Source organism: Bison bison, unplaced genomic scaffold, assembly GCF_000754665.1.
Source record: "Bison bison bison isolate TAMUID 2011002044 unplaced genomic scaffold, Bison_UMD1.0 scf7180017864235, whole genome shotgun sequence".
NCBI lineage: Eukaryota > Metazoa > Chordata > Mammalia > Artiodactyla > Bovidae > Bison > Bison bison.
This window is the reverse complement of record NW_011494807.1, coordinates 2670096-2684328: the sequence shown is the minus strand read 5'-3', so window position 1 is coordinate 2684328 and position 14233 is coordinate 2670096. Positions and strand designations below refer to the sequence as shown.

The 14233-nt window shown below is 42.8% G+C and overlaps 1 protein-coding gene across 1 annotated transcript in view; it reads right to left on the bottom strand.

The window, feature by feature from the left end:
• Positions 1-14233, bottom strand: part of SNCAIP (synuclein, alpha interacting protein) — a 134265-nt gene that overhangs the window by 7194 nt on the left and 112838 nt on the right. Inside the window, exons 9-12 of the mRNA XM_010846344.1 lie at positions 14118-14229; positions 8071-8163; positions 6432-7500; positions 5099-5169 (exon numbers count right to left, since the gene is read on the bottom strand). Coding sequence (XP_010844646.1) covers positions 5099-5169; positions 6432-7500; positions 8071-8163; positions 14118-14229 — 1345 coding nt within the window. The remainder of the gene's footprint in view (positions 1-5098; positions 5170-6431; positions 7501-8070; positions 8164-14117; positions 14230-14233) is intronic.

The window sequence follows — 14233 nt, the reverse complement described above, 5'->3', positions numbered from 1 at the left end:
GGGAAGGGATAGCTCGGATGGCTGTGGTTGGAGCAGGGATTCTCAGTGAAGATACCAGAAGATGTTTGGGTAAAGTCTCTACCTGATACTTTAAAAACTCAAGTGACTTACGGCTTCTTTAAAACTCGAGGCTTAGGAGAGTTTATAGACCGTTTAATGTGCAAAGACAGTATAGCAGTGGCAGATGTGTGGTGCAAATATGACACTGGTTCTACATTCGTCCCCTTTGGAGGTTATACGATTCCAAACCGGACCGTGGGGGAGGGAAAGGGAGAGGAGAGGAAGGTGGAGGAGGGAGAAGGGAACTGTTTGTTCATAACTGTTGGGAGTACACTTAAACCAGATGAGTATGCTGAAAGAGTGTATTTCTGATGGGAGGATTTTGGTTTCCAAGGTAGATCTCCCCTCTGTCCCCTCCTACCTGCAGCTCATAGGTGTTCCATGTGTTGGTTTCTTGCCTTCCAAGTGCAGTGCTTTGAGATAGAACATGGATTCTTATTTGCAATAGCTTCTTCTATATCTCAACTCATCACATTTTGATACTAAACCTTGTTCTACTGTCTTCCTATGATAGAACATGCTTTCTCCTTTTCCCAGAGGGTATAAGGAACTTATGAATAAAAACTCCATGTGTGAATCACACTCTCATGAATCTTGCAAACTCTGGCAGATTTTATAAAGGGTTTGCTAAGTTGTGCCCAGACACTGGAAAGAGCTGATCATGTGAACAATTCCCCATCACATGGGCATTTTTCTCCACACACAGGATTCTACTAGGCAACAGCCAAGAACAATGCAAAACTGTGACCCATTTCAAAGGAGAGGCTGTCACTTAATGGATGTAATCTGGAGAAATGGTTTCAGATTGGGACACATCATAGGGACCTGTATGAAATTTTCTCTCTGAAATGAATGTGAATCCTAGGGAGGCAGAGGTGGGGGTGGGCGGGACAAGAGCTGAGCAGGAGAAAACTGGGCAAATGTGGGGAAGGCTATAGGGAAAGGAGACAGAGGAGTTCTAGGGATTTCTGAGGCAGAGGTGGTTACCACAGGTACACCAACTTCTCCTGGCTCTGGACCCCAGAACTATTGTATCAGATGCAAAAACACAGAGAAATATACTTCATATCAGAGATTAGAACATAAAATTGTAGTGTGGGGGCAGAAACTCTGTCTACAGGGTTACCAAACCCCCTTTTAGTACTGGCACTCTAACAAGCTTTTCTGAACTGTTAAATTGGTAAGATTCAGTCTGCTCTCAGGGATTCAGTCTAGAACTATGCAATCAACATAATCTCAGCTAGTTTGGTCATACCCCTATGACTAGGTAATTATCCCTTCAAGAATCTCTAAAAGTTGAAAATACTTTCAGGTCAGAAGTTTTAAGATTAAGGTGTGGTTATTTGATTTATACCCAGAGAAATGATGGCAAAATGCTTTAGTACCAGGATCAGAGATTCCTTTTTGTTCTCCCTGCATCTTCTATCATGATTCTGGAATGCTGTTCAGTGGGGCCGAGGGTATACACTGCCTGGGACAGGTTTCAGCCAGGGCCTCACCTCTACCTTCCCAATGTCTTCCCTGTCTTTGGCTCACTTTTCTGTTTAGTAATATTTCCTGGCAATAAGGACAGATGTGTGTGTGTGTGTGTGTGTGTGTGTGTGTGTGTGTATGCACATGCATAGCAGGGGTACCCTGAACTCTAACCTCAAACTGGGCACAGCAGATGACCACTGTCATATCCTTACGTCATTTCACATCATTTCAGTTCAAATTTACCACTCTTTCTGAAGTGGCTGTTGAACAGTCTTGACATCTATATGAAATATGTGCTACTAGCTCTTGGCTCCGGATGTATAAGTCCCAGCGTGGCTAATTCCTTGGCAGTAAAACCCACACTAATGGTGTTTATTGCTTAATGTCTTTTTAAGGAGTCTGCTCTCATGTTGGTGATAGGATTAGGGGCTTCCTGATGCTAACCCCTCAGGCCATGGTGCCACTGTGGTCAGAGAGGATATGACTAGTGGTGGCCAGGGGTTAATGCCATCTGCCTATCAGGGACTGGAATCGATGCTCATTTTATGTGTTACAGATCTCACATAGACTTAAACTCTGGGAAATGAATGTCTTATTGGCATTTTAAGATAAGTAACTGCCAACATTCCCTTGGAGTTGTAATAATTTAAAACCAACTTGTCCTTTATAAAAAAAAAAGGTAAAGATAAATCTGCTTGTTATAAACAAAGTCATCCTCTGCAGTTGAAACACACTGGGAAAACTATTCCAAGTAACAGAGTTGAATCTAATTTTAAAGGGCATTGAAAAGACATTTAGATTCTTTGCTATCAAACTGTGACCACTTTGGAAAAATAAATAGCAAACAGAAACCCCCTCACAGAGCTGACATTAGAATGCTGTATTCATTCTCTATTTTTCCTTTACTGAAAAAAAAATCTTAGGAAGTAAAACGTGACCAAGGATAGGGCTGGAAGGAGGGTCCATTGCCCCTCTCTTTCTCCCAGGGACATTCTGATAGGGTCACCAGTGGCATAATGCTGAGAGCCAACTTCAACCCAATGACTGCCACTGCTTTCCAAAGTTACATGATCCCAGGCAGTCCCTGCTCCCCAGAGGAACCATGTGGCCTTCAAGAAAATTCTTGGGTCAAGATTTGAAGGCATCACTGGTAGATAGGCACTTGAGCTTTTTCCTTTTTTCCCCCTTTCTGTGGGATGCCCGTGCTATGGATCCCAAAGGCAAGACAAGAATAAATAGGTATTTCGCATGTTCACATTTCCATGCTAATTTGAGGGATCTTTATTTCAACTAGATATAGCCATCCTTACTTTATCTAAGGAGTGAACTGGGCTGGTCCTCCCTGCCTCTGTGTGTGGTGAGTGAATAGGAGAAAACTTTTCACTCTACAGTGGACAAACTAGTGCATTTTCACTTTTCATGGAACACATGTCAAACTAAAACCATGATAAAATACACATTGATTTTATATGATAGAAAGGGGGAGGGGGTCTGGATGTTTATCTAAATACACTGAATTATAATTATAATTTTGGGGTTTCTCTTTATTACTGAAAGAAAACTCTCTTAATACATAAAGCCAGTGAATCTGATAGGTTCAAAATTGAGTCTTCAGAAGGACTGTTCCTTTAACTGAGAAGGAAAGTGTTAACCCAGTTGTCAGATATCTGAGTAGCCTCATAACCTCCTTTTGTGCTCTGATTTCTGTAATCCTATTATAGTAGATTGTTAGCTTTGTTTCCCTGCTTGTAAGAAGACAGGATGAAATATATCTAGCAGGAGAATCTACTGTGATACTAATTATCTTGTTTTCAGGTGCTGTGGGAGCCTGGAAGAAATGAGAGGTATTTTCCCTCCTGCTTCAAAGGAGTTCCCCAAGCCTGTGTGCTTCCTTGCCTTAGATTATTATTGGTGATTTCCCTTTAAGGACAAAGTCAGAATTTTTCAGATACTAGAAGACAGAACCTAAGATGTGGACACAGAAGGGTACAAGGAGGGTCAAGATAGGCTGGGAGAAACAGAAGTGGGCTGATACCAACATCTGGGAAGGGGATGGGTATTTTTTTTTCTATTTCCTTCCCAACTCAGGCACTGGGCTGTTAGCACTGGCCAAGACGCCCTGCCCCAATGTGGTGGGAAGCAGCCCAGACTTAGGCAACATGCGAGCCTGACCTGAGCAGAATGAGGGTGACCCGTAAATACCAGAGCTTCAAGGGGCTTCCTTCAACTTATGTATGGAATTAATGAGATCCCTAGGGGGACCCTGTAAAATGACAGATTTACTTTTCCTCTAGCCTGAACGGAGACATGAAGTGGATTAAATTTGATTTAGAGGGAAAGAAAAAGAGAGTGACATTTCTTACACCTTATAATTCTGAACTAACATTTATATCCACAACACATTCGCTTGTATTTGTGTATCTGTAATTATTATATATAAACACATCTCCACACAAACATTTTGGAGGATTTTGCAAGGGTGCTAAAAGGCATGCCATAGTCTTAATTTAGATGATTAGTCCTTTTGAAAGGGGGTTAGGGGTTTATCTCTCCTGGAATAACCTGTCAAGAGGCACTTGACTGTAGTACCTCCCTGTCAGTTGCTCTCTTCTAAGCACCCTCCTGTCTCCTGCTCTGTTAGGGAGTTGTGTGTATCCCGGGGATGAAGGAAAGCTATGCCGAAGAAGGACTTTGCTCAAGGAGCAGCCTGAGTCACTGGGGACCTTGGAGATGATCCTTCTATATACACAGTCCATGCCTTTTGAATCACAAATATTGTGTTGAAGAAAGGCCTTTTTTGGTTGTTGATGGTGGTGGGTTCTCACAGCCTGGCTTATAGACCAGCACTGCAGTCCTGAACGCTGAACTAACTGCAGCATGGCAGGACCTCAGCTCTCCTGAGGGCAGCAGATTGCTGACTAAGGGAGCTTTCAGTCTACAACCAGCAATGAAGAACCTCAGCTCAGTTTCAAAGTTCTGATTATGATAGGAGGCTGACTCACTCCACCCATGGCAGGAAGTGTCATTTCTATACTTACTCATGTGAAAGAAAGTGAAAGTGTTAGTTGCTCAGTCTTCTCTGACTCTTTGCAACCCGATGCACTGCAGCCCACCAAGCGCCTCTGTCCATGGAATTCTCCAGGCAAGAATACTGGAGTGGGTTGCCATTCCCTTCTCCAGATGATCTTCCCAATCCAGGGATCAAACCTGGCTCTTCTGCATTGGCAGGCGGGTTCTTTACCATCTGAGCTACTGGGGAAGCCCACCATTAAAACAAAGACTGAAAGTCAAGGTCAGCTGGGAAGCACAGATTGTTTGTGATCTGAACAGATTCCTCTGCCCTCTGCTACTGGAATGAAGCCTCTCCATTAGGGTGGGTACCTGCTCCCTTTCTAAGGACCAGTTACAAATCTGCCAGCTTCTATTTGGGGGAGGAGTCAGAATTTTCTACTTCCTAGGTGTCAGCGCCTGCAAAAGGTGCCCTAGGACCACCATTTAAAAGGTCATGCAATTTAAAGCGAAGGCCTGGTACTGCTGTGGATACACCCCTAGCACCACGTACCGTGCATAGTTATGCAGATGCTCTTCAATCAGCGTGTTAGAGGAAAGATTGATGCAGCTGCCGTACATCTCCTAGAGAGGTGCAATTAAAAATCATCTGAACACATGCAACAAGCTCAGCACATGCACATGTCTCAATAAACAGGAGGCATGCAGGAGACAGGTTAAAGGATAGAAGCTTCGGACACACTTTACGGTGCATGCGGAATTGCTGAGATCTTTGACTCCTCAGTGAGAGGACCCATTAAGTTACCTGGAAGAGTTTTATTCCAGCAATGTAAGTTTGGACATATTTAATCCATAGAGCCTGGTGTTCAGGAGCACAAGCATGGCTTTTCTAAGCTGAAGCAAATACAAAGCTAGTCTTTTATAACAAAGACAACTCGGTGGAAATCAATGTGCAATTAAAATTTGTGTGCTGTTAATTGGAGTGATATTAAGTAAAATTTGATTTTGGTACTGCAAAAAGAGTCTGGAAAGTTCTTAGACCTCACCGGAATGGGGTTGTACCTTATAACAAATAATAAATTATGCAGGTGTTGACTCTCTAGTTACCATGAAGGATATTCTGGGTCCTTCTATTTCACAGAGGGTTTCACATTTTGGCTGCTATACCATGTTTTTAAGGGCATAGCAGGCACAAAGCATTCAGGAAACATTACTTAAAAAGATGTTCGTATCTCTTATTCACAGGATTTAAATCCAGATTATAACATGTGGTTTTACAATAAATGCAATTGTACAGTGTAGTTCATGGCACATACTCTGCCATCCCCTGCGTGCTGGCAAGCACCGTAGACCACTAGGGCTTCCTTAGGGGCTTGTGTCATAAAATGCCAATGTGGAGGTCACTGCGGCATATTCATTTCAAAGGTCTTTCTAAAGCTGAGTAGTTAAGTCTTTAGAAATAGAATTTCTATTTGTATGCTTTTTAATTGGGCTCAAGAATAAACTGTCCAGTCACATGAGGAGAACTAACTCTTCCTGAGGCAGAATCAGGGATGAAGAGGGGCCTGATTTCATATCGATTTTGTAATCTAATCCTATAGAAATGCCTCCCCGTCTACAACTCCTAATTCTCACTGATCAAACTACTTGGGGAAATCGAAGGACCAGGATATAATCTCCTGTGACCTCTTTAATCATCCTCTCTCAATTTCCGAAGGAAGAGTAAAAGGTACTCAACACAACATATCTCATTAGAAACGCTTGAGTCTGATTTTCCATGCATCATTTAGAATTCTTGCGGGACTCCCTCAAGGTGGCCAAGGGCTGTAATCTGTGGTGTAATTAATTTAAAGGAATAAAAGGGACATTCTCCAAACAGCACTCACCGCCTTATTTTTTCCTTTGCTAGCAGAGCTCCCGGTGTTTCCCTTACCGTCTGTCACCTTCCTCCCAAGGGAGGTTAAGGGGAGGGTGGAGGTCTTCAACTGGTTGGATGCCTGATAGTTATTATTATTGTTCTGGTTGCCACTGAGTGTCTCCATAATGGATCGGAAGGTTCCAAAAGGCCTTTTGAGCTGATCCCCTGATTCGCTAGCAGCAGACGTCCGCTGGAGGGTCCTGCCTTTTTCTCGCTCCTTTTCTCCATTTAGTTCAAGGCTAGTTTGCTCCATCTGCACCACTGGCTCCTCAAAGGTCACTCTAAGTTTTGAGTTCTGAGATGTCCGGCGCTTGGACGACGGGGACTTGAGGGCACTCTTGGGACTCGTGGCCACTTTCTGGGCGGCTGTGCTGTCAGGGCTGGGCTGAGGGGCTTCTCCAGAGGGTTGGCTTGAGGGGGTGTTTCCTGAGCCTGGGCACTGGGATTCCAAGTCCGGCTCGCTGCTTTCTGAGGTGGGGGATGGGCTGTGGCCCTCCAGGGATTTGGAGGCCTTGATACTAAAAGGAAACCTGCGTCCTGATGCCAAGGTGTGTTTCTTGATCATCAAGTGGAGGCTCTCTGCGCTGTCCACACCCTCCACACTCTCCACAATGGGCTGCGGTCTGGGCCTGTCAACCTTCCTCACAGGGGTGCCCTTGGGGTCCTCAGAGTTGTTGGAGTCCGTGTCAGCCTCGCTCAGTGGCCGCTGCATCAGCTGCTTCAGCCGCGCTAACTTCAGTTCCCTCTTCTCCAAGGGGATCTTTTTGGAATGTCTCGAGGAAGTCTGAGCATCCTGGAATTCCAACGACAGCTTTTCCTGGGTGCAGACATTCTCTGAAATATCTTTTCCTAATAACTGACGTAGGATTTTATCAGAATCTTCATCTTTTACTTTGGCCCTAGCCCGGCTGGATGCTGACAGGCTTCCAAGAACCTGAATCCCTTCCTGGACTCCTGATTTGCTTTTGGCTACAGACTCATCCTCTGCATCTGGGGACTTCCACTGTGACTTTCTGCAAGCTGGAGAGGATGGTGAACTGAAAGAGGATGGAAAATATATGAGATGATCTCCTATTGGGTTAAAATAATGAACCACTGCGTGGCTTTACTGCTGTGAATAACTTCCACATCACTAAGACTGAAATAAGAATAATGTCTGTTTCAATCAAACTATAAACATTCCATGGTGGCAACCATAACCAGAATGGGATGCCTCATACCTTATGCTGTGACTACCAAATGTATCTATTGTTTTGTTTTTTTACACATCAATTTTGCACAAATTTTCCCAATCCCATTGTCAATAACCTTATGAGCCTACGTATCCTTATTTCCATTTCATAGATGAAGGAAAAAAGACTCTAAAAGAGTAAGTGACTTGTTTATAGTCATGGAAAGAAGAAATGGCAGAGCCAGAGATAAACTCACGTCTTCTGACCCTAGATCCAGTGCCTTCTTCCCTATGATAGCTCATTTTTATTCCTCTTTATAAAAATAAAATGTCTTCTGTTGTTATATTCTAAAAAGATAATAAAAGAAAGTCCAAGAAAATGGCTCAGAGATTAAAAATACTTAACAATCCTAACCACCACCACTTCTGGTATTACCTGGGTGAAGAAAGGAGTGACTTGCCCTCTGATTTCTGGGCTTCTAGAAGTTGTTGGAGCTGGTTCTGCAGTGTGACACGTTGCGTTGTCTGTCTGGGAAAAACAAACCAAAACAAATAAGTTCTCTGACACATGGCTACTACCATAAATTAATAGATATACATTTTCTCATGATAATTTGCAATAAGTTGCAATAAATCTAAAAGCCTTGCAAATGTGCATAATCTTCACCCTTATAATTCAGAAATTTTCCTAAGGATACAATCAAAAGTACTCAACAAGATATTTATTATTCACATGGCAGGCAGGTTCTTTACCACTAGCACCACCTGGGAAGCCCATTAGTAAAAAAACTGTAACATAAATGCTCATCACTAAGACTGAGTAAATCAATTTATAATTATTTCTAGGAAGGCAGCTATTAAGAATGATAATATATCTGAATTTTTGTAACATAGAAAAAGCTTCCCTAATATATGCGTGTGTGTATATATATATAAAGTATACAGTATGAAGTGTATTTATATAAACAGACACAGACACACACACACAGTGTAATTTACTTTCCTTAAGTTGAAAAAAAAAGTTACAAAATGCTATGTGTAATATAATCTCATTATCTCATTTTTAAGAAATCTCTCTTTCTCCCCAAACCCCAGACACACCCCAAGCTAGAAGCATATACTCCAAAATGTTACTCACTCTCCCTAAATTGTCTGAATTTATAAAGTAATTGAGTTAATTTAGCCATCAGAAAAAAGCTAAATAAAACAAAGCAAGCAAACTGCTTCCAAGTTGGGTATGCTGTGCTGTGCTTAGTCACTCAGTCGTGTCCAACTCTTCGCAACCCCATGGACTGTAGTCCACCAGTTTCCTCTGTCCAGGGGGATTCTCCAGGTAAAAATACTTGAGTGGGTTGCCATGCTGTCCTCCAGGGTATCGTCCCAACAAGGAATTGAACTCAGGTCACCCGAACTGCGAGAATTCTTTACCACCTAGGCCACCAGGGAAGCCCCAGAATTTTGGAATGCATAGCCTTTCCCTTCTCCAGGGGAACTTCCTGACCCAGGAATCGAACCAGGGTTTCCTACATTGCAGACAGATTCTTTACCAGCTGAGCTACCAGGTAAATAACTTGGTATTTTTTGTATAAAGAGAAAACTGTGTATGGCAACAGCTGATTTACTCCGGACAGAGAAACATATGCATCAGAATGTGCTTTATTTAAAGTTAAGAAAATAGGTTGAAAGCCATAGGTTCAAGAAGGTAAAATCTGTTTAGAAAACACATATTATTATAGAACTTGAAAAAGTAAATTACACTGATTCTGATTTTAGAGAAGTAAGCAGTATTTACTGATCTCTGTAGTATTCCTGTGGTACTCCCCATTGCCCCCCAAAGATGTCTATCACATCCTAATCCCTGAAAGATGTGATTGTGTTACCTTATGTGATAAAAAGGGAATTAAGGTTGGATTATGGGGTGGGTCCAATCTCACCACATGAGTAACAGTGAAGAGAAGGCAGAAAAGGAGATCAGAGGGACTTAAAGTGTGGTAAGGACTCTACCTGCGGTTGGGGACTTTGATGATGAAGGAAGCGGCTGTGAGCCAAGCAATGCAGTAGCCTCGAGGAGCTGGCAATGACTCTCAGCTGACAGCAAGAAAACAGAGACTTCAGCAAGAAACTGATTCTGCTACATGACCTGAATGAGCAGGAAACAGACTTTCATCTGAGAGTCTCCAGAAAGGAAAGCAGACTGTGAACACACTGATTTTAATCTAGAGAAATTCATTCTGGTATCCTGACCTACAGAACTGTAAGATAAATGTCCATTGTTTTAAACCACTAAGTATGTGGTAATTTGTTACAGGAGTAGAAATCTAAGCATCAAAACTGGTAGCAACTCCCATGAGTCAGAAGGAAGAACTAAACCAATGAGTTGTAAGTGTTCTTAAAAGAGCTGCTGAATCTTCGATGCTGGCTTGAGGAAGTTCAGTCTTCTCCTTGCCAAATGTCACTGCACATCCTCAACAGCTGTCGGCTACCTAAATTTAATTCTGAGAGATCAGATTTGCATAATACTCTTCCACCAGCCCCAGATATTCTCCTTTTCTCAGAAGTGGTCAGTCTTAGTACTAACATTCCATCCCTGCTGCTGCTGCTGCTAAGTCGCTTCAGTCGTGTCTGACTCTGTGCGACCCCATAGACGGCAGCCCACCAGGCTCCCCCGTCCCTGGGATTCTCCAAGCAAGAATACTGGAGTGGGTTGCCATTTCCTTCTCCAATGCATGAAAGTGAAAAGTGAAAGTGAAGTCACTCAGTCGTGTCCGACTCTTAGCAACCCCATGGACTGCAGCCTACCAGGCTCCTCTGTCCATGGGATTTTCTAGGCAAGAGTACTCGAGTGGGGTGCCATTGTCTTCTCCTATTCCATCCCTCCTATTCCATTCCATCCCTAGAAGTCTGTGATCTTATTTTATCTTGCTCATTCTGTGACTCACACACTGAAATAAAGCAGAAGCCAGCAAACTTTTTCCTAAATAGTCAAATATTAAATATTTTAGGCTTGTACACCACAAATTCTGTGTCATAATTACTCAACTCAGCTTATGTAGTTGTGAAATCAACACTCAGTAATGTGTAAGAAAATGTGTATGGCTCTGTTTCAATAAAACTTTATTTACAAAAACAGGTGGTGGAAAAAAAAAAGCAACAGGTGGTGGGGTAAATTGGGCCTCAGTGTATAGTCTATAGTTTGCTGACCCTAATCTAAAGAATAAACAAAAAATATACAGGAGCTTTCTACTTTTCCTACTTTGAAATTTGGTATTGCCTGTCAAGTATTTTAGAAAAACATTAGGTGAGGGATTAAAATAGATGAAGCAAGATTACAGTCTCCTTTTAAAGGGTTTTTAGGTGTCAATGTGAATTATGACACAGTCAAGAAAACTATTTGGAGGCAATTAGGTTGACTGATGAGAGGAATCCCAGGTATGGATGGAGAAAAAAAGGACTCTATTATCTAGATTCTAAAAAAGCCCTCAGAAAGGACTAATCAACTTTATAATATATGAACATGTGAAATATGAATATGTGAAAATATGTGAGCATTTGTCCAGTATGTCTGCTAGGCTGCTCTAACAAATACCACAAGTTGCCTTCCTTAAACAACAGAAGTTTATTTTCTCATAGTTCTGGAGGCTAGCAGTCTGTAACTGAGGTGTTGACAAGGCTGGTTCCTTGGAGGGCTGTGAGGGAGAATTGGCCCTCTGCCTCTCTCCTAGTGTTTGGTGGTTCACTAGCAATCTCTGGCATTCTCTGACTTCTGAATCAATCACCCTGATCTTTGCCTTCCTGTGCACATTATCTTCTCCCTGTGTGTGTCTGTCTCTGTGTCCAGATTTTCCCCTTTTGCAAGGACACCAATCATCTTGGATTGGGCCCAATCCTATGACTTAATTTTCACTTGATTACTTTTGTAAAGACCCATCTCCAAATAAGTTCACATTCCAAAGTCCTAGGGGTTAGGACTCCAACACATCATTTTATGAGGCCACAATTCAACCCATTGACACCTACACTTATAGATCAGGATGTCTGAGAGAGCTGAAGGGTACCATTTCTAAATAATACCTATGTTGATGAAGGACTGGTAAAAATATCCTAGGAGGAAAAGGCGCTCAAGACTGTCTCCCACTCACAATTTTGGACTGAAAAACTAATGTTTCCCATCCTTCCTCATGCACCTTTTGATGTTATTGGTGCCCTAGAGTCTGAAGGGCAGAGTGGACTAAATAGAGTAAGTGAATTTCTGTTTTAGTTTTGCCAGTCTCAATGAGACACACAGTAAGTACAAAACTAGGGTCTCCAGCATAACCTCTCTTATTTCATATTCTCATTGGCTTGACTACAACTGTCTACAGCCTTCAGCTTGGAGACAGTGGAATAACTGCTGCCTATTAGCGTACATGTGTGTTTTATCCTAGGATCATCAGCACAGAGAGCAGCCAAGACCCTGACCTTGAAGAGTTCTACCAATAAAGCAACTACTACAGCTCAGGAAAGCCTCTCCAACTCTGTGCTGAGAGCCTGAGGGGAAGGTTTTTCAGTCTTTTCTCTGAGTACAAACCTTTAGAAAAAAACATTCCATTGGACTATTTTAAGGTTCCTCTCGATGGATATGTGCATACACTACTGGGGGGAGTATCCACTGGTACAACATTTCTGGAAGGATATTAGGCAGCATCTGTATACAAGTATCATGACAGCAAGGAGATCAAACCAGTCAATCCTAATGGAAATCAACCCTGAATACTCATTGGAAGGCCTGATGCTGAAGCTGAAGCTCCAGTATTTTGGCCACCTGATATGAAGAACTGACTCACTGGAAAAGACCCTGATGCTGGGAAAGACTGAAGGCAAAGAAGAAGAAGGTGGCAGAGGATGAGATGGTTGGATAGCATCACCGATTCTACACACATGACTCGGGCAAACTCTGGGAGACAGTGAGGGGACAGAGACACTTGGTGTGCTGCAGTCCATGGGGTCACAGAGTCAGACGTGACTTAGTGGCTGAACAACAACAAAAATCCACATGTATGCACCTTTGTTCTGGTAATTCCTTTTCTAGGAACTTCTTTTCAGAAATACCTATACATGTACATAAAGGCATGTGTACAAGTATGTTTGCCTTGACAAGATAACTTCCTGAAGGGAATTAGGAATTTGGGTGCATTTCCCCTTCAGTTACATCCAGACCTTCAAAGCTTGCTTAGCTCACCTGCCCCAGTGGAGTCTTGTGTAACTGGGCAAAGGATTGTTGGAGAGAAAGGAACCCCTCTAATTTTTAAGTTTAAATTTTTTTCTAGTGAAAGCCTAAACTCATTAGAGACAGTATTCTAGGTACTGACAGGGGAAGGGTGGAGGAGTGCAGAAACTCTTAACCTCTAAGGCACGAGAGCAGAAGCAGAGAGAGAAATGTTTCCCAAGTCTAGTGAGGAGCCAGAGGATCTAAGGACTTGTCACTGTTGCATGAATTAAATTCTAACCAGTTAAGGCCTCCCACCAACTACAGATCTTTTTTCACAAGGAAAGAAGAAAAAAATATTTTTTATAACTTCACTTTTCTCCCCTAAAACTTAATTTTTAAGGTCTATTCTCCTAATCTGTTACCATTACTTTGAGTGCTATTCTTGATTTTCGATGAGTCCCTTATCAGTATGGCAACGGTCATTTGGCCAATGTGTTCTCCAAGGGCTGACCTCTGTCCCCTTAGAGGGGCCTCAGCTCTTAGTCCTTCAACCTGCTTGACCCCCACCCCTCCCAGATAATCTCTCCTTGGGGCCTCCTTTTTTCAAACACATCATAGCAACTTCCCAGCCATGCTCCCCTGACATCTAGTTATGCAATGTGTACCAGCTTTATTATTTCATCAAAAAAAGAACTGGGCTTAACTAGACAAAGAGTGTTTTAAGTAACATCATACTGAGTTCACATTCTGAGGATTTTTCATTCTGAGGATTTGTGAATTGTCTGCTTAATTTTTACAATAAATTTGCGGCAATGGTTACCAGGGTACCTATACTTTCCCAAATATACATTTTTCTTTTTTGAGAAAACTGAGAAACTGGCTCATCTTGAACCTTTCTCTCTCTCACATTCTTTATAATTTGTTGAACTATTAAGGACAGAAGTTTGGAATGATGCCCACATGTGCTTTCTGCGCCCGCTACATCATCTGGGGCCCTAAGATGTGAAGACAGAGAGAGGCTCTCTCCCCTAGTCCACTGTGGCTTAAGTTTCCTGCTGAGGAAGCTTGCTCTGCTTTCTTTTTTTGCTTAAATATCATTTTGCCTCCACAGAGATGGCATCTTCAGCATGAACACCGGCTGTGAGGACTGGGAACGAGGGAAGAAAAGAAGATGAGGAGGACACTAGGCATTCCCGGTACCACCCACGCGAGGGAGCCTTCTGAGGACTGGGCTGACACCTAAGCACGACCTGACCAGCCAGACTGGGTTCTCATGGAACAAGCAGGTCACTCACTCCTTCAGCTGCTTGGTGAGCTTCACCACCTGGGAGGCTAGCGACATGCAGGTCTCCACCACCACCAGGTACCGGGAGCACAGGCTGTGTCCGTGGCGCTCGGCGCTCTGGGGGGG